Source organism: Limulus polyphemus, unplaced genomic scaffold (genome assembly GCF_000517525.1).
Source record: "Limulus polyphemus unplaced genomic scaffold, Limulus_polyphemus-2.1.2 Scaffold3656, whole genome shotgun sequence".
Lineage (NCBI taxonomy): Eukaryota > Metazoa > Arthropoda > Merostomata > Xiphosura > Limulidae > Limulus > Limulus polyphemus.
Genome location: NW_013669266.1, coordinates 1 through 17950, shown reverse-complemented (window position 1 = coordinate 17950; position 17950 = coordinate 1). Strand labels below are relative to the sequence as shown.

Genomic DNA, 17950 nt, shown 5'->3' with positions numbered 1-17950 from the left:
TGGTTACAAGGTCGGTCCTATTTACTGTGTCCATATAGCATTAGGGTATATAAAATATATAGTTTTACTAAAAAACATTTGATATTTATCTATGAAAACTATAAGATCAAAGAAAGTATTTTCAATTTTAACATGACAATCACCTTGCACTCAGTCTGAATCAGTAAATTCACAGACAAATGTTTAGTAAAAATACTTAATTAAAAATTATGATTTTTTGTGTACAACATATTTGTAATGTTTACAAAAAGCTTACCAAATTTTGTGATGATACACTAAGTGAACTTGGAATCATAGTATTTATTAGTGAACATTAATTCTTCAATACAGACTCGGTCGAATGGACCGACCCTGTGCATTTAGGGTTAAAAGTATCAACTCAAATTCGTGGCAGGAATTTAGGTTTAAAAATCTTTCAGGTCTCAGAATTAATTTCTGTGGCCTGAAAGACAACCCGGGGTGGTCAGAAACATTTGTTTCTTTTCACCCAAGTTAAAAGTAATGTTTCATTGTATTTATTTCTGTATATTGAATAATTTGTAAACTAACTTAAGAACCTTGTGTGACCAATCCCAACAAGCTGATCTTGTATTCTAGGCCCAGCTTCTGTTACACTTGATCTGTCATCCAAAGCGTGCTGAGACTAGATATAAACCTGAAGAAATGGAGGATCAGCGACAGGCTATATTTAAGATCTTACAGGTAAGATTAAACTGAGTTCTCTAGAAAGAAAGAAAGAACCAGTGGTGGATTTTATTAAGATCTTACAGTTTTCTGGAAGTGGACTTTAGAATTGACTTGTAGTATTTAATTATGACTGATGGTCCAGTTTTTCTACAGAACTTGATCATTTCTATTTCTAATATGCTTTTACAAATTTAAGATTCCAGTAAATTTTCATTAACTTTCAAATAATGTTTAGTGTTAAAATCATAAATAATATTCAACGTTAAACTGGTACACAATCAAAAACATTTTATTTAGTCCTATCTATGGCCTAAATAAAATGTTTTTAATTGTGTACCAGTTTAACGTTGAATATTATTTATGATTTTAACTTTATACACAAGTTCCAAAATACTATAATTAATGTTTAGTGTATTTGGATGAAATGATTTTATGTTATGTACACTTGTTCTATGGATTTAGTATGATGCTTGTTTTACACAAGCTGAATCAATAACCATTTGGCATGCTTTTATATTTTTACTGTTGATTTTCACATGTCTCTAAATATGTTTCATTTGTAGTTATATTATGTTTTACAAAAACTGGAAATGTAGGTAGAAAGTATTGTACTGTCATATTAATGGTACATTTTACAGTATTCTAAGTGATATTACTGACTTACCAGACGAAAAACATGCTGATGTTAATCTAAAGTTGGTCAGTAGGCATTAATAATTGTTTGTATTTCTATCGAATATTTAGTTACAAAACAAAGACTAATGTATAATATCAAAATGAATTTGATGTATAAATATTTACTTTTTTCAGAACTTGTATATGTGTACATAGCAAATGTTTCTATTGTATGTTTGTTCCACATCATCATTAGTGAACATTAAGAATATTGTTACTGTTTATTTAAGAACCTAGATCAGTGGACTTTGAGAGTCTCATGCTTGGAGCTCCAGTTAATGCATAAACAGTGCTCTCCTTCTGAAGCCAGTGCATGGTTGGATAATGTTGCACGGGCAACTATTGATGTGTTTCAGCTGACTAGCGAAGAAGGGAATCAATCCAATAGTAAACCGTCAGTAAGCACCGGTGGAGAGAGTAAAGGCTCGTCAAGGTTAGCACTATAAAAATCCTCGCTGTTGTTGATTTACTATATTAATCTTTGAGAAATAATAATGAATGGTGTAGTTAATGGTGATTTTTGTATGACTACGTGTTACAACAAAGTAGTCATCAGCTAATTGATTATAATAGTATGTGTTATGTAGGATGTTATGAAATTACATTGGCTCGTCTCTGATAATTTAATATTTTGTGAATCATGTTAAAGTTTTATGATTAGATTTTTGCCCATTTTTTTTGCTTAGCATAGGTAATAATAATAATGTACATATATCTTTTTATGTAGAGTGTTTTTTTAATGGATATTTAGAACAGAGGGAGACAAATCAAATCGTATCTGGCTGGTTGCACCATTGATTGCTAAGTTAGAAGCTGAAGTGCAAGGCAGGGTACTTCGTGCAACAGGCCAAGTACTGGAGAGTGGTAGCTGGTCATCATCTTCGAAAAACAAAGACAAAGACAAACAGGTGCAGAAAAGGTAATGTACAGGCAAATATTATATTACGAAAAAATTAATTTTATGAAAAGGCCTAGCATTTGTTAATAGATAAAAGTTGTTAAATTTTACATTATGCAAGTTGATACAAAAATATTTAAAAGTTTATAAAATTCAAGAGATTTTACGCAACTTCCTTCTGATTTGTGGAATTAGAAATATTTGATTGGTTATGCCAATAGACTCCATATTTTCTGTGATTGAATATTCATTACCTATTTATGCTTGTGTGAAGAATTTACAAATTTTTTAATGTTTGTTTAACTTATATAACTGGAAAATTGTGACATCATTTAATGACAAAACTTTCAAAATTTGTCTTGTTTTAAAAGAGCCTGAAAGCTAATTTTACATTAAGCTCGTTTTGCGTGGTAGTTTTTGTAATTTTTCAGCTGTAGGTCTAGCTTGCTGCTTTTTTATGAAGTAATTTGTGACTACCGTAGTATTTTCACAGTAATGTATTCAATATAGTATTAACCGTAATACTTTATGGCTCATGTATTCCTTTTCTACTTCTGTTCTTTTTGTTTTGTAAAACAACTTGTTTTTTTTTAGGATATTTATAAATATTATCTATTGTTTAAGTTTTTTGTTTGTTTCTTGTTTTTTTTCCAACAATTACTATTGCTTTGCTATAAAAATGAAATGCTTGTAAACAGACCAGTTTTGTCTCTCCAGTGCATCACTTCTAAGCCACCAGCCTTTTTTGTCTTTGGTCTTAATGTGTCTGAAAGGTCAAGATGAGCAACGAGAAGGTCTTCTCAATTCTCTGTTTTCACAGCTTTCTCAATGTCTTCACCTAGCAAAAGAGGTGTGTGGATTGTGTTTTTGACAATATATTTATTTGTACATCCATTCTTACTTGTATATAAAGTTAAAAAACTTAATTAATGATCTGGTTTATGCCATCAGTTATTCCTTTTTTTAAAGTAAAATAATATTATAAATTTTTTTATAACATTTGCCGACATCAATAATTTATCATAAACTAATTAGTCTTTTCAGTGGCATTCAGATTTATTTAATTTTTTGATTAAATTCATTATATTGTTACCAATATTCATAAAAATATGGTGAACCTGAAGTTTTGTTTTGCTTACATAGTGTTGGCCATTATCTATTAAATGAAAGTCAAAGTGCAGTTAAAAGATAGGCATTTCAGGATGTAATTATGAAATGTGAACTAGAAATACAGCTAGGTATAATTGTTATCAAGTTTAACCAAAGTCATGCATGTAAATAAGGGTTGTTGATTAGGAGAAGTATGGAGCTGAAGATTTGAAAACCAAACAAACTCTTCAGGAAGTCCTTCAGCTTCGACTGAGTCTAGTTGGAGGAATGTTTGACATGGTACAGAGAAGCAATACCATGATGACTGAATGGGGAGTTTTACTGGTGCAGTTGATAAGTTTTGGTGTCATAGATCCTCAGACTGACAGGTACTGGTACCCTACCTTTAGGTCAATATAAGATGAACCCTTACATAAAACATTGTCTTTGATAATGTACAAGTTATTACAGTAAAGAAATAAAGCATATCAGTAATATATCTTGCTTATGCAGCTGCATCTATTTAAGTATAAACACGCTGAGAAACTTATTAAAACTGTAAACAAATAGACATGTGTATCTTTATTTTATTATTATTATTATTGTGCACTACCAGCTCTTAACATTGATTTAATTAATTTTTCAGTGAACTTTTTACAACTGTCCTGGACATGATGGCTGTTTTGATCCACACCACACAAGTTTCTGATACTTCATCAGGAGAAAGGGGAGAAGAGACCAGAAAACAATATTTAAATCTTGTTAAAAAATTAAAGGTAATAGATTTGAATTTTCAAAGAAATGTTCTTCTGATTTTTAACAGCAGTTTGTGATTGACATTTTCTTCTAATAAAATGTGAGTTTTCATTTAAGTAGTTAAATATAATTTTCTTTAGTTTCTATTGTGTTCTGTTTTAGTGAGCTAATTATTTTTTTATTTTAAACTATTGATAAAATATAATCATTTCAAAATGATACTATCTATATTTTTTAAACCCTTAATTTTGTTAGAAAATATAACTAAACTAGTTAACACAATATTAAAAGAATGATTAAAATTTAGTTGATTAAAGTATTAGGATTTAGAATAGGAAGTTATTGAAGGATACTAAAGTAATCCTCCTTATTTACAGTAAAAAAATGTTTAAATGCTGTTTCTACATTTTAGAAATTATTGAATCCATTTTGTAGAAATTGTTCTTTCTGTCCCATTAAAAAGAGCTTTGCTATTACAGAAAGAACTGTCAGACAAAATTACACCAGCCCTCCACATGGTTAGACAGTTGCTACCATTTCCAAAACAGCAGTGTGAAGTGATTGCTTGTGAGCCTATGGGGAGCTTGATTGATACAAAGGGAAACAAAATTGCAGGATTTGACTCTATAGATAAAAAACAGGTGAGGAAGTCATTTATTTGTTAACCTTTTTTCAATTATGTTTGTCATAAACATTATTACTGTCTGGATACTATGATGTTACAAATTGTCATGGGTGTGTTTAGAGGTCAAAACAGTTTTAGTTAAGGTAGCCATATTTGTTAAACAGAAGGTTGGCTAAAATGCCAGTAATAGTAGACTTTACGTTACGGTAACTAAAATTATACATAAGCTATCTTTAGTAGACAAGTTTATAAGCTGTATTTGTGAGTCAATAAGAATTCAGGCTAGCACACAGTACTCTATTCGAACAGTAGTTTATTTATTTTTGTTGGGTATAAACCTTTCTTAGACACCAGTGATGAGTGTACCAGAAATTACTCTTGCTGGTAATGTCATTGCAAAACCAATAACACTGACTATATTAGAAATATTACTGGGTATGGTAATTTATAATACTTATAATGTGTCTAGGGACTTCAAATATTTCTTCCGTTAGTAACTGTAATTATCTGAATTTGGAATATTATTTGTAAACCACTAGTAATGGCTATACTCAAACATTAGTTGTTTTAACAGTATTAATGTAATTTACTTTATTTGGATTCACCATTCTGATAATTTTATCATCAGTCAAAATTGACTAAAATATTTTTTGAAACTACAGGGCCTGCAAGTAGCAGAGAAACAACGAGTTAGTCCTTGGGATCTCTTAGAGGGCCACAAAAATCCTGCTCCTCTTTCATGGTCCTGGTTTGGAGCTGTCAGGATGGAACGAAAGCCACTTCGAGGAGAAGAAACGCACAGATTACTCCTTTGGCATACACATTCCCTTAAAAAACCTTTTTCTTACTTTTATGAACCACCACCACTTCCTCCAGAGGATCTCGAACCTCCACCTGAGAAACCTGCTCCAGTGAGTTTAATTCAGATTTTTTTTCAATTATTGTTGGCAATTTTATTCAGGTATTTTTTAACTCTAGGGTATATTTTAAATGAATAAGCAGATATCATCAAACTAAATAAAATAGTTAAATGTAATATTCATTAGATTTCGGTTAGAAGCTGGGTACAAGACCGTGTTCTCTGTACTAGGAAGTGTTTAATATAGTGATTAGAGTATATGGCTGGTCAGTATTAATGAGCGCTATGGAACAATAAAATAAAAATCGGTTTATTTTGATTCAGGGTTTCTGATAAGGTAAAAAAAAATATGTATTTCCATTTCATAATTTTTATGTATAAAATAACATTAGGCTGATACACTCACAAGTCTATAAGTCAATCTACAAAATGATTTGTTTTAAAATAGGTTCAGAAGGTCGTGTCCAACACAGTATCATTTTGTCTAAAGAACTTGTTAAACTTTTTACGTTATTTAGTGATCCACAAAAACAATTATTTGCTACTTTGTAAATATTTAGTAGAGAGGATATTAATAAAAACTTTTTCTGGATTACCAAAAAAATCTCTATGAGTTTTATAATTGAAGTAATAACTAAAGCAACTGGCAAAATAAATATGTTAATAAATATCAATCAATTTGACATTGATTGGATATATATTAAAAGGAATTTTCTCATCAACATTAAAAACATTTAAATCTTAAGAAAAAAGTATTTTTTAATAATATTTTTTTCAAAATAATGGAAATTTCATTACTTAAAAACGAATAAAATAAATGAACTATATCAAATAGCAGAGACCCACGAAACATTTGCAATCAAATTAGTATCTTTATTGCAACAGTATTTCTTTAAATACAAGATTTCTAGAATAATACAAATAAACTGTAATCGTAGACACTTAAATGTGTAAGTCCACTTGTATATAGGCCATACTTTTTAAAATTTTAATTAATGTTAGGTCTAAGTTTGATAAAGAGATAAATTAACACTAAGTTGAAACCTGTATACGTTTTTTAGTTTAGTTTAATTAGGACTAAAAGGCGTAAGTTTGATAAAAAGATAAATTAACACTGTAAGTTGGAACCTGTGTACGTTTTTAGTTTAGTTGAATTAGGACTAAACTTTACTGTACTTAATACAACTGATAAATAAACTTGTAATGTTATTCTAGGATATAATGTCAGGCCTTTCCAAAAACTTTAAACTTTTAATGCTGTTGTACAAAGTGGTTAGTAAAGTATATTAACATCTACCTTTTGTTGTTATTCCTTCATTCATAGAGCAGTTGTAGTGACTTATTCACTTAGCTTTGCAGCTCTTTGCCACAGGCAGGCTGGTTGTTGTCAAGTGTATAATGCACCTGTGTGGTTTTTTTTGGGTAAAATTTTTACTGCTCATGCTTGTAATGTATACTGACAAGCAGAATTATAGTATGATGATTTATATAAATTTTTCTCAGCCAAAACTAGATACTATTTACTAAATTTATTCTAAATTTCATGCAATTTAGTTAAGTATTTCCTTTGTGAGTAGGAAAAAAATCAAGGGATATAGGTGACACCCTTTTCTGGCCTGGAAATGCTTAATACAGTTAAAACCTCAAACAAGAACTCTGGAGTGAAAGGAGATTTGTTTACTTGTCTTCTCTACATCAAACAGTCCTTCCCAGCAGTATGCCATCATAGTCCTTCATATATGGCTTATCATATACTGTACCTTGCTATATTATTCATGCATCTTTTTTTAGAAAGTTGTAGAAGTGGTCAAATCTAAAGTTAATGAACAGATTACTTGACATCCATCTCTATAATTAAACTGTAACATCATAATCATATTTTTGCTGTATTTTTATGAAACAACTCTTTAATGTAATAGCTGGATTTCAACTTTAAGTACTGTGGGTATCTTCTAAAAACTTAACCAAAAGCATTTTAGATATTTTACTGGTTGTAGTCAGTCAAAATTGGATTAGTTAAACTTATATTTCAGAATTTGCTTTTTCACTAGGATGAAACAACCAAGGATCATTGTACAGTGTAAAGTAAACTTAGCTCTAATCTTTTAAGCTGTATATTATGTTTGTAGATAGAGGAACCAATCAAAAGAGGACGGGATACACCCAGTGAACAATCACCAAGGGCTGGAGCCAAGAAACCTAAACAAACTCGACGACGACGTCAGACCAAAATGGTAAGAGAAAGTATCGCTCTTTAGTAAAGTAGCAAAAGTATTGTTGAATATAATTAATATAGAACAGGAACTACTAGCTAAACACCCAATATAATAATTCAGGAAAGTACTAAATGTAAAGTGTTAACTTAGCAATTTAAAAAATTACTTTTATCAGTTATGTGTGTGACCATAACCAAAATGTGTAATACTTCATTGGGTATTGTGTAGCATAAGGTTGAACTCTTACTTTGTTAAGTGGGGATCAAGCACCAACCCTAGGTATATGTTTTAATATGAAAGGTTGTTGAGAATTGTGCTACCATAATATTGATTATTAAGTTTTTACAGCTTTTTTAGTTACACATGCCATGTTACATTAGTTAACTGAGCTTTTTTTTTTTTCTGTAGCAAACTGCCTCCATGCGAACAGGTATTAATTATGCTGACCCAGCTATGTACTCCCAGGGTCCACCACAGACTTGGTATGGCCAGCAGCCAACTCCCTACTACTCTCCTCAGCAAACACTGACACCTAGTGAGTGTTTACTCGTTATCTGTTATGTAATACATATAAGTAACTGAGCAGTGTATGGTTTGGATTTGTTCACTTTTTCTTTCACACCCTTTCTCTCTCATTGTTTTGTGTGTACAAGTTCAAGTGGTTTATGACGAAAATATAGTGTCAATGTTTGTTCTTTCTCATAGCAGGAGGACCTAGGTTTGAACGCCCCCTCTCACAGTCTAAGGCAGCTCTCAGTACAATGTTGCGGGCTCGGCATCCTGGAGCACAGTTCATGCCTAATCCTGGACCCAATTCCCAGCATCAGACGGGACCACCTGGCCATCCTGGGGCAGGTGGTCCTATGGTTGGGCATCCTGGTCCATATCAGAACATGGACATAATGCAAAAGAGGGCCATGATGATGAGACAACAGATTCGTTCTCAAGGAATGCCTGTAAGCCAAATACTGTTCTGCTATTCATCTTCAGATAGTTTATCATTTTTCAATTTAATTGTTTAGCTCTATGTTAATATTAATCACTGATGATTTGTAAATGCATATAGTTCTGTACAATTACCAAACTTTACAGTTTCACTAAAGATTATAAGGTAGTTTTAGATCATGTAGTTCTCTTTTACACATTAAATGTCATCACTGTATGTAACTTCAGTTGTAGATCATTGTTTTACATATCTGGCCCTGTTGATTTGCATAATAGACCACTGTCTCTACACCTCACATTTTGTTTGAAATATTTTTTTCTTTTTCTACAGCCAAACATCTTGTGTCAGTCCAGGTATAGACCATGTCTTCATACTATAACAAAGTGTATTAGTCTGTAATGATCTTCAACCTTCTTCATCTATCACTGTTTGTGTGTCAGTCCCTATAACAGATATCACATTATGTAACTAACACTATGTTGCAGATTAAATAAAAAATGTTATCTTTGTAACTCAGTGTTATATGTTAGTTCAGATGTCTTTCTAATCCAGAACATTGTATCAGTCAGAGTTTTATTGATAAATACTTGTGTTTTGGGTTTTTACTGAACATACCATTTCTTGTGATCTGTGGTAAATGTCTTGTACTAATAACATTTATTGCTTTTTATTAGATATTTCCCAGTGTGGTAGAATGGTTTTGTTGTAATAGTAATTACATACTTAATTTCTTTTTTACTGGATGTTCCTAGATTTGGTAAAGTGATTTGGTTCTTACAGTAATAACGTATTTAATTTTGTTTTTTCTGGATGTTGCTCTACATGGCAGAATGATTTGGTTCTAGTAGTAAGTACATATTTAAATTTCTTTTTAATGAATTTTCCTACTTTTAATAATTGTGGTTTAGTTCTTATGATAATAACATATTTAGTTTTCTTTTTCCTTGATCTTTCCCGGTGTGATAGAATGTTTTGGTTTTGGTAGTAAGGACATATTTAGATTTATTTTTGTTGGATGTTGCTACACTTGATATTGTGACTTAATTCTTGTAGTAATTACATAATAAAGCTTTGTTTTAGTTGGACATTTTAACATGTAATAGTGAGATTGTTCATTTAGGAAATTATATTTTTTTAGGTTATTCATCCTGTTATATTCTATTTCAATCCTTTAGCAGTTTTTGTTTTTACTCAGTGTTCTTTTTAACCAGAAAGTGTATATTTTGTTTATAGACATTATATATGTAGTTTTCTTTTATATAAATTATTTTATACCATCTACTGTGTTTTGAATCTTGTAGCAATTCTCTAGTTACTTCTTTTTTTTGTTCTTGTTGTTGAATGATTTTTAAACGTGTATTTTTGTAATTAATGAGTATTCTTGTACCTGTTCTTATGGATTGCTGTTTGTGTTAATTATAAATTGTGCTTGTTCTTCACCTTCACTATTGATCATTATTGCAGTTATTATTATAAGATATTATAATTACCTATGATTATTTATTATAACAGAAATGTCTTTTCCATAGACAAACCAGGGAGCCATGTATCCTCCCAACATGCAACCTACATCAGGCCAGACAGCCCCTCTTCACCATTTACCTCCACAAGGTAAGTTAACCAGTGTTGTATTTGTATTGGTTGTATGATTGTTTATGTGTTTTGCCAAAACACTGTATATGTATTAACCTTAATGTAGAACACTTAATCTTGTATATACTATAAATTTTTTATTTGGTTTGAAATACATAATATTTAATGACACTTTTTTTTCTGTCACATAATGTTGTAATCTTTACTTGTGTATTTCCTGTTGTTATTGAGTTGTCTTACTGGTAGCCAATGGAAAAAATAGCAAATTTAATTACTCCAAAAACAGTTAATATACGAGTCTGAATATTTAATATCTGAATGTAATTATTTTAAAAGTTAATTTTTGGAGTGAAAATACACCAGAGCCTATCACATAAGTATATAAATTTGTAATGAACATTTTTTGTTGGAAATCTTTTTAAGCATTCTTTGAATATCAAAGATACATGTTAGGGCCTGGGTGAATTTATAAATAGTCACATAATGAATAATACAGTGGAGATCTATGTCTACACTTTAGTACTTTTAGTAGGATTACTGTGAACTCTACCAAGACCTAAGCATATTACAGATTAGGGATTTGACAGTAAATGTAGGCATAGTAAATTACAACTATGATAATGTTCAGCATTATTATAGGATTGAGTTTCTGTGAACTGGAATAGTGCTTTTTCTCTTCCTGCCTGTCACACACCTGCAAAAGCTGCTTTCCATAATTATAATGCTAAGACTCAGCATTGGGTTATGCTGTTCCTAAAATGAACATTTTTCATCGTTGACTTCCTAAATGTATGAGCATTGAGGTTGATGAATTCAATATGTCAGCTCCCATACAAGCGTGAGACTTGTAGTAGGTAACAATAAGGCTTACTCTGAATGTGGATACCACAACTTCAAATGACATATTAATAATATTTGCTCTGAAAATATATGCAGAATGTTAATTTGGAAATTGGTTATTTGGTAAGACCTTATATTTATACGTAGGAACTTTAGAATTTAGTTAACGCTGACATTGTCAGTGAGCACCTTTTATGTGTTGAGTGCACACCTGCATATCAGTTATCAAAACTTGTACAATAATTAAGATTGTAACACTGTTCCAACAGTTCTTTACTGACAAATACTTAAGAATTGACATTTTGTCATTTTATAACATTCTTTTTGTGTAATTTGCAAAGAAAAATTTACTTCAGACTTGCATGTTTGCACCACTGTGAGAAGTCTTGTCTGTAAAAAAGTGCTCATCAGTTGTTTTGGAATATGAAATAGTTACAAGCAAAACGTAAATACCACTAGGTGGAGCAAATTATAAACTATTTACATCAGTGTAAAAAATGAATAAAGTGGTTTGAGAATCTTATGGTTTTGTGAGAAAGTGATTAGATATAACTCCTCCAGAGAACAATAATTGAATATAGTGGGAAATTTAGTTTTAGAAATTGTTGTATGGTTTCTTTACATATTATTTTTGTTTGAAAGGTATTGCAATTTTCTTGTATGATGAGACATCAAGTATGCCTTATTAGGTTTAGAGAGTATGATTGGTCATGGGAACAAAATATTCTGGTTACTCAATACTTATTTATTGAATATTATTGTTAATTTTGTTGTATTTACATTATGCAAGTAATTCAAAAAAGGTATAATTTATTGAGAAAAAGTATTTCTACCTAGCCTGACCTGACACCACTTTGTCAATTTATTTGGTAGTTTTTGTTACTTATGGTTGGAATTGGTGACTACTGCTATTGGCAAAATAATATTTCAAATAAATTAGGTTAAAGTTGGCTGGTTATATGAAATGAAACTTTCTCTTTTACAATGAAATGCTAAGTGTTTTAATGGTTTTTTGCAAAACATTACCTTTGACAAGTTCACAACATAAAAAAATGATATAAAAAGTAAATCAAAATTATATTAAATTTTTAAGACAACAAGGCTGATGAAACAATGCATTCTAGTTTGTATAAGTAAAAATGTAAGAACTTGTATTGAATTTTTTTTGTCTGATGTATGTAGGCAATTAGCATTGGTAAGAAATTAACTATAATGGTGTAAAAGTAATTTCATATTATTAAACATAAGTGATATATATGACACACAGTAATGCCACAGGTAACTCTTCTTCACATGATATCTCAGACTGTAAAAAAGTGTTTTCATTATTGAATATCTGAAATAGAACATTCTCACCTGTTAGGTATGAATCAAGGATATGGTAGCTACAATGGTACTCCCATGCAGCAAACTGCTGGAATGATGGAAAGTCGGACTGGGACTATGATGCAGTCTAGCTACAATCAGTCATATGGGACGCCTCAAGGTGGAACTGGGATGATGGGACCCGGACCGCTGAGAAGCCAACAAGGCCAGTACATGCAAGGTGGAAGGTTAGTGAACTCATAATGAGTATAAAAAATAAATTGTGCTTTTGACATTAAAAAATCAACTTTATTAAACTGATAGGTAAGTCATAAAAATATAAATAATCAAACTTTTGAATCATAATATGCTGAATTAAGATAAGTCATAAGAAAATGTGGTGAAAGATGCCAGGGAGTTAGACTGAAGAATCATAAGAAGACGTGTTGAAGCAGATTGGTTAATTTTAGCAAAGTGATGAGTCTGGTTAGTAAGTCTTAATAAAATGTGGTAATTCAGGCTGGTGAGTCATAAAATGTGACAAATTAAGATTGGGAGTCATATTAAAATTTTATGAATCAGCTTGATGAATTGCTAAAAATAGCACTTTGTGGCCATGGGTGCATTATAAGAGTAAGAGTCAAATCCAACTATTCAATTAGAGCTGGTTTGAGTGTGTTTTGACTAGCTGCCTTCCATCTAGTCTATCAGTTCAAAATTAAGGCCAATAAAGCAGATATCCCTTGTGTAGCTTTGTTAAATATCCAAAACAAACAAGGTAATAAAATGTAAACCATAAGAATTACAGTTTCAAGCTACATCAACTGGTTAACCCTGTGAATCATAGAGAATGTCATTCAGTGAAAATTTATATGATATTAAATGCAATATTGATGAACTAAAGCTTGTGTAGTAATTAAATATACTAAATAATAAAAAAAATATTTCTGTAGGTGTTTATTATTAAATTTTTTTTGTAAATACATTGGGATGCCCAGCATGGCCAGGTAGTTAAGGAGCTCGACTCACAATCCGTGGGTCATGGGTATAAATCCCCGTAACACCAAACATGCTCGTCCTTTCAGCCGTGGGGGCATTAAGATGTGACGGTCAATCCCACTATTCCTTGGTTAAAGAGTAGCCCAAGAGTTGGCAGTGGGTGGTTATGACTAGCTGCCTTCCCTCTAGTGTTACACTGCTAAATTAGGGATGGCTAGCGCAGATAGCCCTCGTGTAGCTATGCACAAAATCCGTAACAAACAAACAAACAAGTACATTTGGTTTAATATTGATTAGTTTATTTTAACATTAATGAAGTTTTGTCACTGTTTCAGGCCTCAGTACCCGATGACTCAAGCAGGGCTGCAGCCTCCTAATGTGACTGCTGGACAGATGGGTTCTGTATCACAAATGGTTCAAGGTGGAACTCCAAACTATGGAGCTGCAGCAGCCAATCCAGGGAACATGACAGGGATGGGGGGTGGCCCTCCAATGCAGCACATGTTGTTGGCCATGCAGAAACAGCAGTCCCAGCCAGCTAACCTAGTAGCTCAATTACAAAGACAAGGACCTCAGCAACATCATCCTGGCCCGTATCACCAGCCTGGACCTTATTGACGTAATAAAAGTGTTAAAAGTAATACCTTATGATCTGCCACCTGTTATAAATTTCACTTATAATGCCCAACTTGTCATAGTTGTCCTAGACTTTACTCATAACGAATGAAAACACCAACATGGTTATCATGTGGCTTATTGCCACCTCTGTGTGTATGTGTGTGTGTGTATCCAAAACATTATTAACTAATGTGTGTCATTTAAAACAAGATTATTATAGAGCATAGACCTGTCATTCATAAGTGTTAAAGAGTGCTGTAATAGTTGTCTGGGACCTTACCACCAGTCTAGAGCTTACTGATACATTAAAGAAGTACCTTGAAAAGTATTATGGGTACTACCACCAGCCTTGAAACTTACTGATGTTTGTATCTGTGTGCACTGCCATATCTACTGTAGCCTTTATTGTTGTGAACTTTACTAATTAATAATGTGTAGAAATACTGACATATACATACCCTGAACTGTACTACCAAATACAAATTCTGCTGATGTATTTTCATAATGTTTGTCACAGTTTTCTTAGCCTCTTCTGTGAAAGATTGTGTTTACAGGAATTGTATTACAGTTTTGCTACCTCCTACTCTTTTATTTGTATCTACAGGAATCTTTTCACAGTTTTGCTAGCCTCGATTCCTCAGTTATTGTGTGTGAAGAATTTATTAACATTTCCTCTGTCCCACACTGTCTTTTTCATTTGTATTTTTAATATATTTTGGGAAACTTTGTCTATCCCATAATACATTTATCTTGTAACAGCTCTCATTTACTCTTATTTTTTCATGATTTTTAGTGTACAGACTCTTTAAATTTTCCTAATTTTATTGTGTTTTATAAATATAGTGACAATTTTCCTGTATGTAATTTTTCTTTACTGCAAAAATTGTAACAATTTCTCTGTGTATTTATTCTCTAGTTTTGTGTTTACAGGAATAATATAAATGTTTCTTTATAAATGTTCTGATGAAAGAAATCTTCTTACTTTTTTTTTTCTTTTTGTTACAGAAATCTTATAACAACACCCCTGGTGTGTGCTATCTTTTATGTTCATGTATACAAGGATCTTATAAATCACTTTTTCTTGCCCCTGACCACATTTAATTTTAACAACTTCCATGTTCATTATGATTCATTATTGTTTTATATTCAAGAAACTTGAAACATAACAGTTTTTTTTTTAGGTTCATACTGTCTTTTCAGTGTTGTATATAGAATAATTGGTTGTATTTTCTTGTTCCTTACTGTCCTTTTTTTGTTAAGTAGACAAGAACTTTTGTGAAAGTCCAGATCTTTATTCATGGTGTATTCTTTGCACAGTCTCTACCCTCTACTATGCCTTGAAGAAAATTTGTTAGTTTTATGGCTTCTACACTTTTTTCATGAGTTGCATGATTTTCTATGACAGTTACCATGGATGCTACTAACCTTTGCTGGTGTGATTTCAGAAAACTTCAGCTACTTTGGACCTTACTAATGCATTTACTGGAATCTTGGTACCATTACTTGGGACCTTACTAATATATCTGTATACGGAAATCTAGGACCATACTGATGTATACATGCACAAGAACCTTGGCACATCTCTATTGGTTCCTACCGATGTGCATATTTACACTAGCTCTGGAATTCTTATCATTATGTGTGGAATTCCTTTTCATGTGTATATATAGATATAAATATATGTGTATAGATAGATATATAAAAGTTGTATATAAACTGTAAATATATTCATTAGGTGATATCCTTCTAGGAAATCATGAGTTGTATCTTTGTTTAGTGTATGCCTAAAAAACATATGATGTTTGTCTTAATCGTGTCTTAAATAAGGTGAACAGAATGTTGCTTTTTTTTTTTTGAAACAGCCTTCTCAAGCATAAAGTGTTTGTGATTTAAGATTTGAATTTTGGACTGGGTAAAATAAGCATGTAAGATTGAAGATTGGAATGGTTTATGAGTGAAAGACGTTGCTTTAGCATTTCATTTTCATGTGTAAAGAACTGAATGACTCGTGGGTGGTGGAGTTTATAAATTGAAGTATAAGCTAATGAATGATACATGAGTAGACTTAAAGTTGAATGATTTATGGGGTGGCGGATATTATTATGGGACTTTTTTATTTTAAAAAAGGCCAGTTTAACAAATGTATTTATAAAAATAACAGCTTGTTTTATAGTAACTGTTTAATTTCCTGGGTCACAGTAAAAAATTGAATAACAAGAGTGATTTTGTGGACAAGATGATTTAAGTTAAATGTGATATTTTTATGTCACTATAAATTGCAAAAACAAAATTATCTTGGCATCAAAACATTTTAGAAATGCAAGTTTTACACGTCTTTGTACACTATTGGAAAAGTAAAAATTTCAGTTATCAAAATGTTATGAGAAAAAAAGAGAAAAAGAAAAAATAACTTGAGAAAAAAAAAAGAAGTAATTAATTTAAGTATGTCAGTATTATAGACAAATCAGCCAGCTTTATGACATATTTGAGCTGTGTTGCTGCATTCCAACCATGTTGAAACTTAATATTCCACCACTGGGTGCTGTAACTTAGTCTTGGATGTGGAACCCAGTTTTAGGAAGATTGAAAAATTTGAACTAGTGGGTAGATTTGATGTTTATTTCATGACAAAAGTTACTCTGAAATATCTCAAGAAGGAAACAAATGTAATAGAAACTATTTATTTACTATAAATGAAGGAAAAATTAAAAAAAAACTGAAGTTGTTTGTGTGTGTCATTGATGAACCTTTATAATTCACATTTTCACCAATGATAAGTTTAAAAAGTGTGGTGGTATTCTCTGGTAAAATTGAAACCAGTGGGTAGGTGTTTTATTTGAAAAACAGGAGATTCTTACATTTACACGCAGAGTCAAATTCAGCCAAAAATTTGTTTCACTTTGATATAAAAAATATAACAAACTTATTAGACAACTCACAGATAAAAGCAACACTAGACAGTTGGAATGGATTCAGTGAACAGTCTACAAAAGCAAATCTGACTTGTTACTTCAACAAAGGCAGTTCTGCTTTAGAACTTTAATGGTGTGGAACTATATTGAAGTTCAAGATCTGCTTGGGCTTCCCAGAATGCCACATCACATACATTAGGAGACAACTCTCATTATCAATGAAATATGTACATTCAATGAGTATTGTTACAACAAAATATGCACATTCATTGAGTGTTGTTACAACAAAATATGTACATTCATTGAGTATTGTTACAACAAAATATGTACATTCAATGAGTATTGTTACAATAAAATATGTACATTCAGTGAGTATTGCTACAAGAAAATATGTACATTCAGTGAGTATTGCTACAAGAAAATATGTACATTCAGTGAGTATTGCTACAAGAAAATATGTACATTCAGTGAGTATTGTCACAATAAAACATGTACATTCAGAGTATTGTCACAACAAAATATGTACATTCAGAGAGTATTGTCACAACAAAACATGTACATTCAGAGAGTATTGCCACAACAAAACATGTACATTCAGAGAGTATTGTCACAATAAAACGTGTACATTCAGAGTATTGTCACAACAAAATATGTACATTCAGTGAGTATTGTCACAACAAAACATGTACATTCAGAGAGTATTGTCACAACAAAATATGTACATTCAGTGAGTATTGTCACAACAAAACATGTACATTCAGAGAGTATTGTCACAACAAAATATGTACATTCAGTGAGTATTGTCACAACAAAACATGTACATTCAGAGAGTATTGCCACAACAAAACATGTACATTCAGAGAGTATTGTCACAACAAAATATGTACATTCAGTGAGTATTGTCACAACAAAATATGTACATTCAGTGAGTA

General features: G+C 31.4%; 1 protein-coding gene across 1 annotated transcript in view; it reads left to right on the top strand.

Moving 5' to 3' along the window:
- The window catches only part of LOC106469784 (mediator of RNA polymerase II transcription subunit 12-like protein), a 62509-nt gene extending 45702 nt beyond the window's left edge, over nt 1-16807 (top strand). Inside the window, exons 26-40 of the mRNA XM_022398342.1 lie at nt 598-702; nt 1593-1795; nt 2114-2281; nt 2978-3110; nt 3557-3738; nt 3996-4125; nt 4585-4746; nt 5393-5641; nt 7719-7823; nt 8214-8340; nt 8511-8761; nt 9581-9598; nt 10281-10362; nt 12548-12737; nt 13824-16807. Coding sequence (XP_022254050.1) covers nt 598-702; nt 1593-1795; nt 2114-2281; nt 2978-3110; nt 3557-3738; nt 3996-4125; nt 4585-4746; nt 5393-5641; nt 7719-7823; nt 8214-8340; nt 8511-8761; nt 9581-9598; nt 10281-10362; nt 12548-12737; nt 13824-14106 — 2388 coding nt within the window. The 3' untranslated portion in view covers nt 14107-16807. The remainder of the gene's footprint in view (nt 1-597; nt 703-1592; nt 1796-2113; nt 2282-2977; nt 3111-3556; nt 3739-3995; nt 4126-4584; nt 4747-5392; nt 5642-7718; nt 7824-8213; nt 8341-8510; nt 8762-9580; nt 9599-10280; nt 10363-12547; nt 12738-13823) is intronic.
- The last annotated feature ends 1143 nt before the right edge of the window (nt 16808-17950 follow it).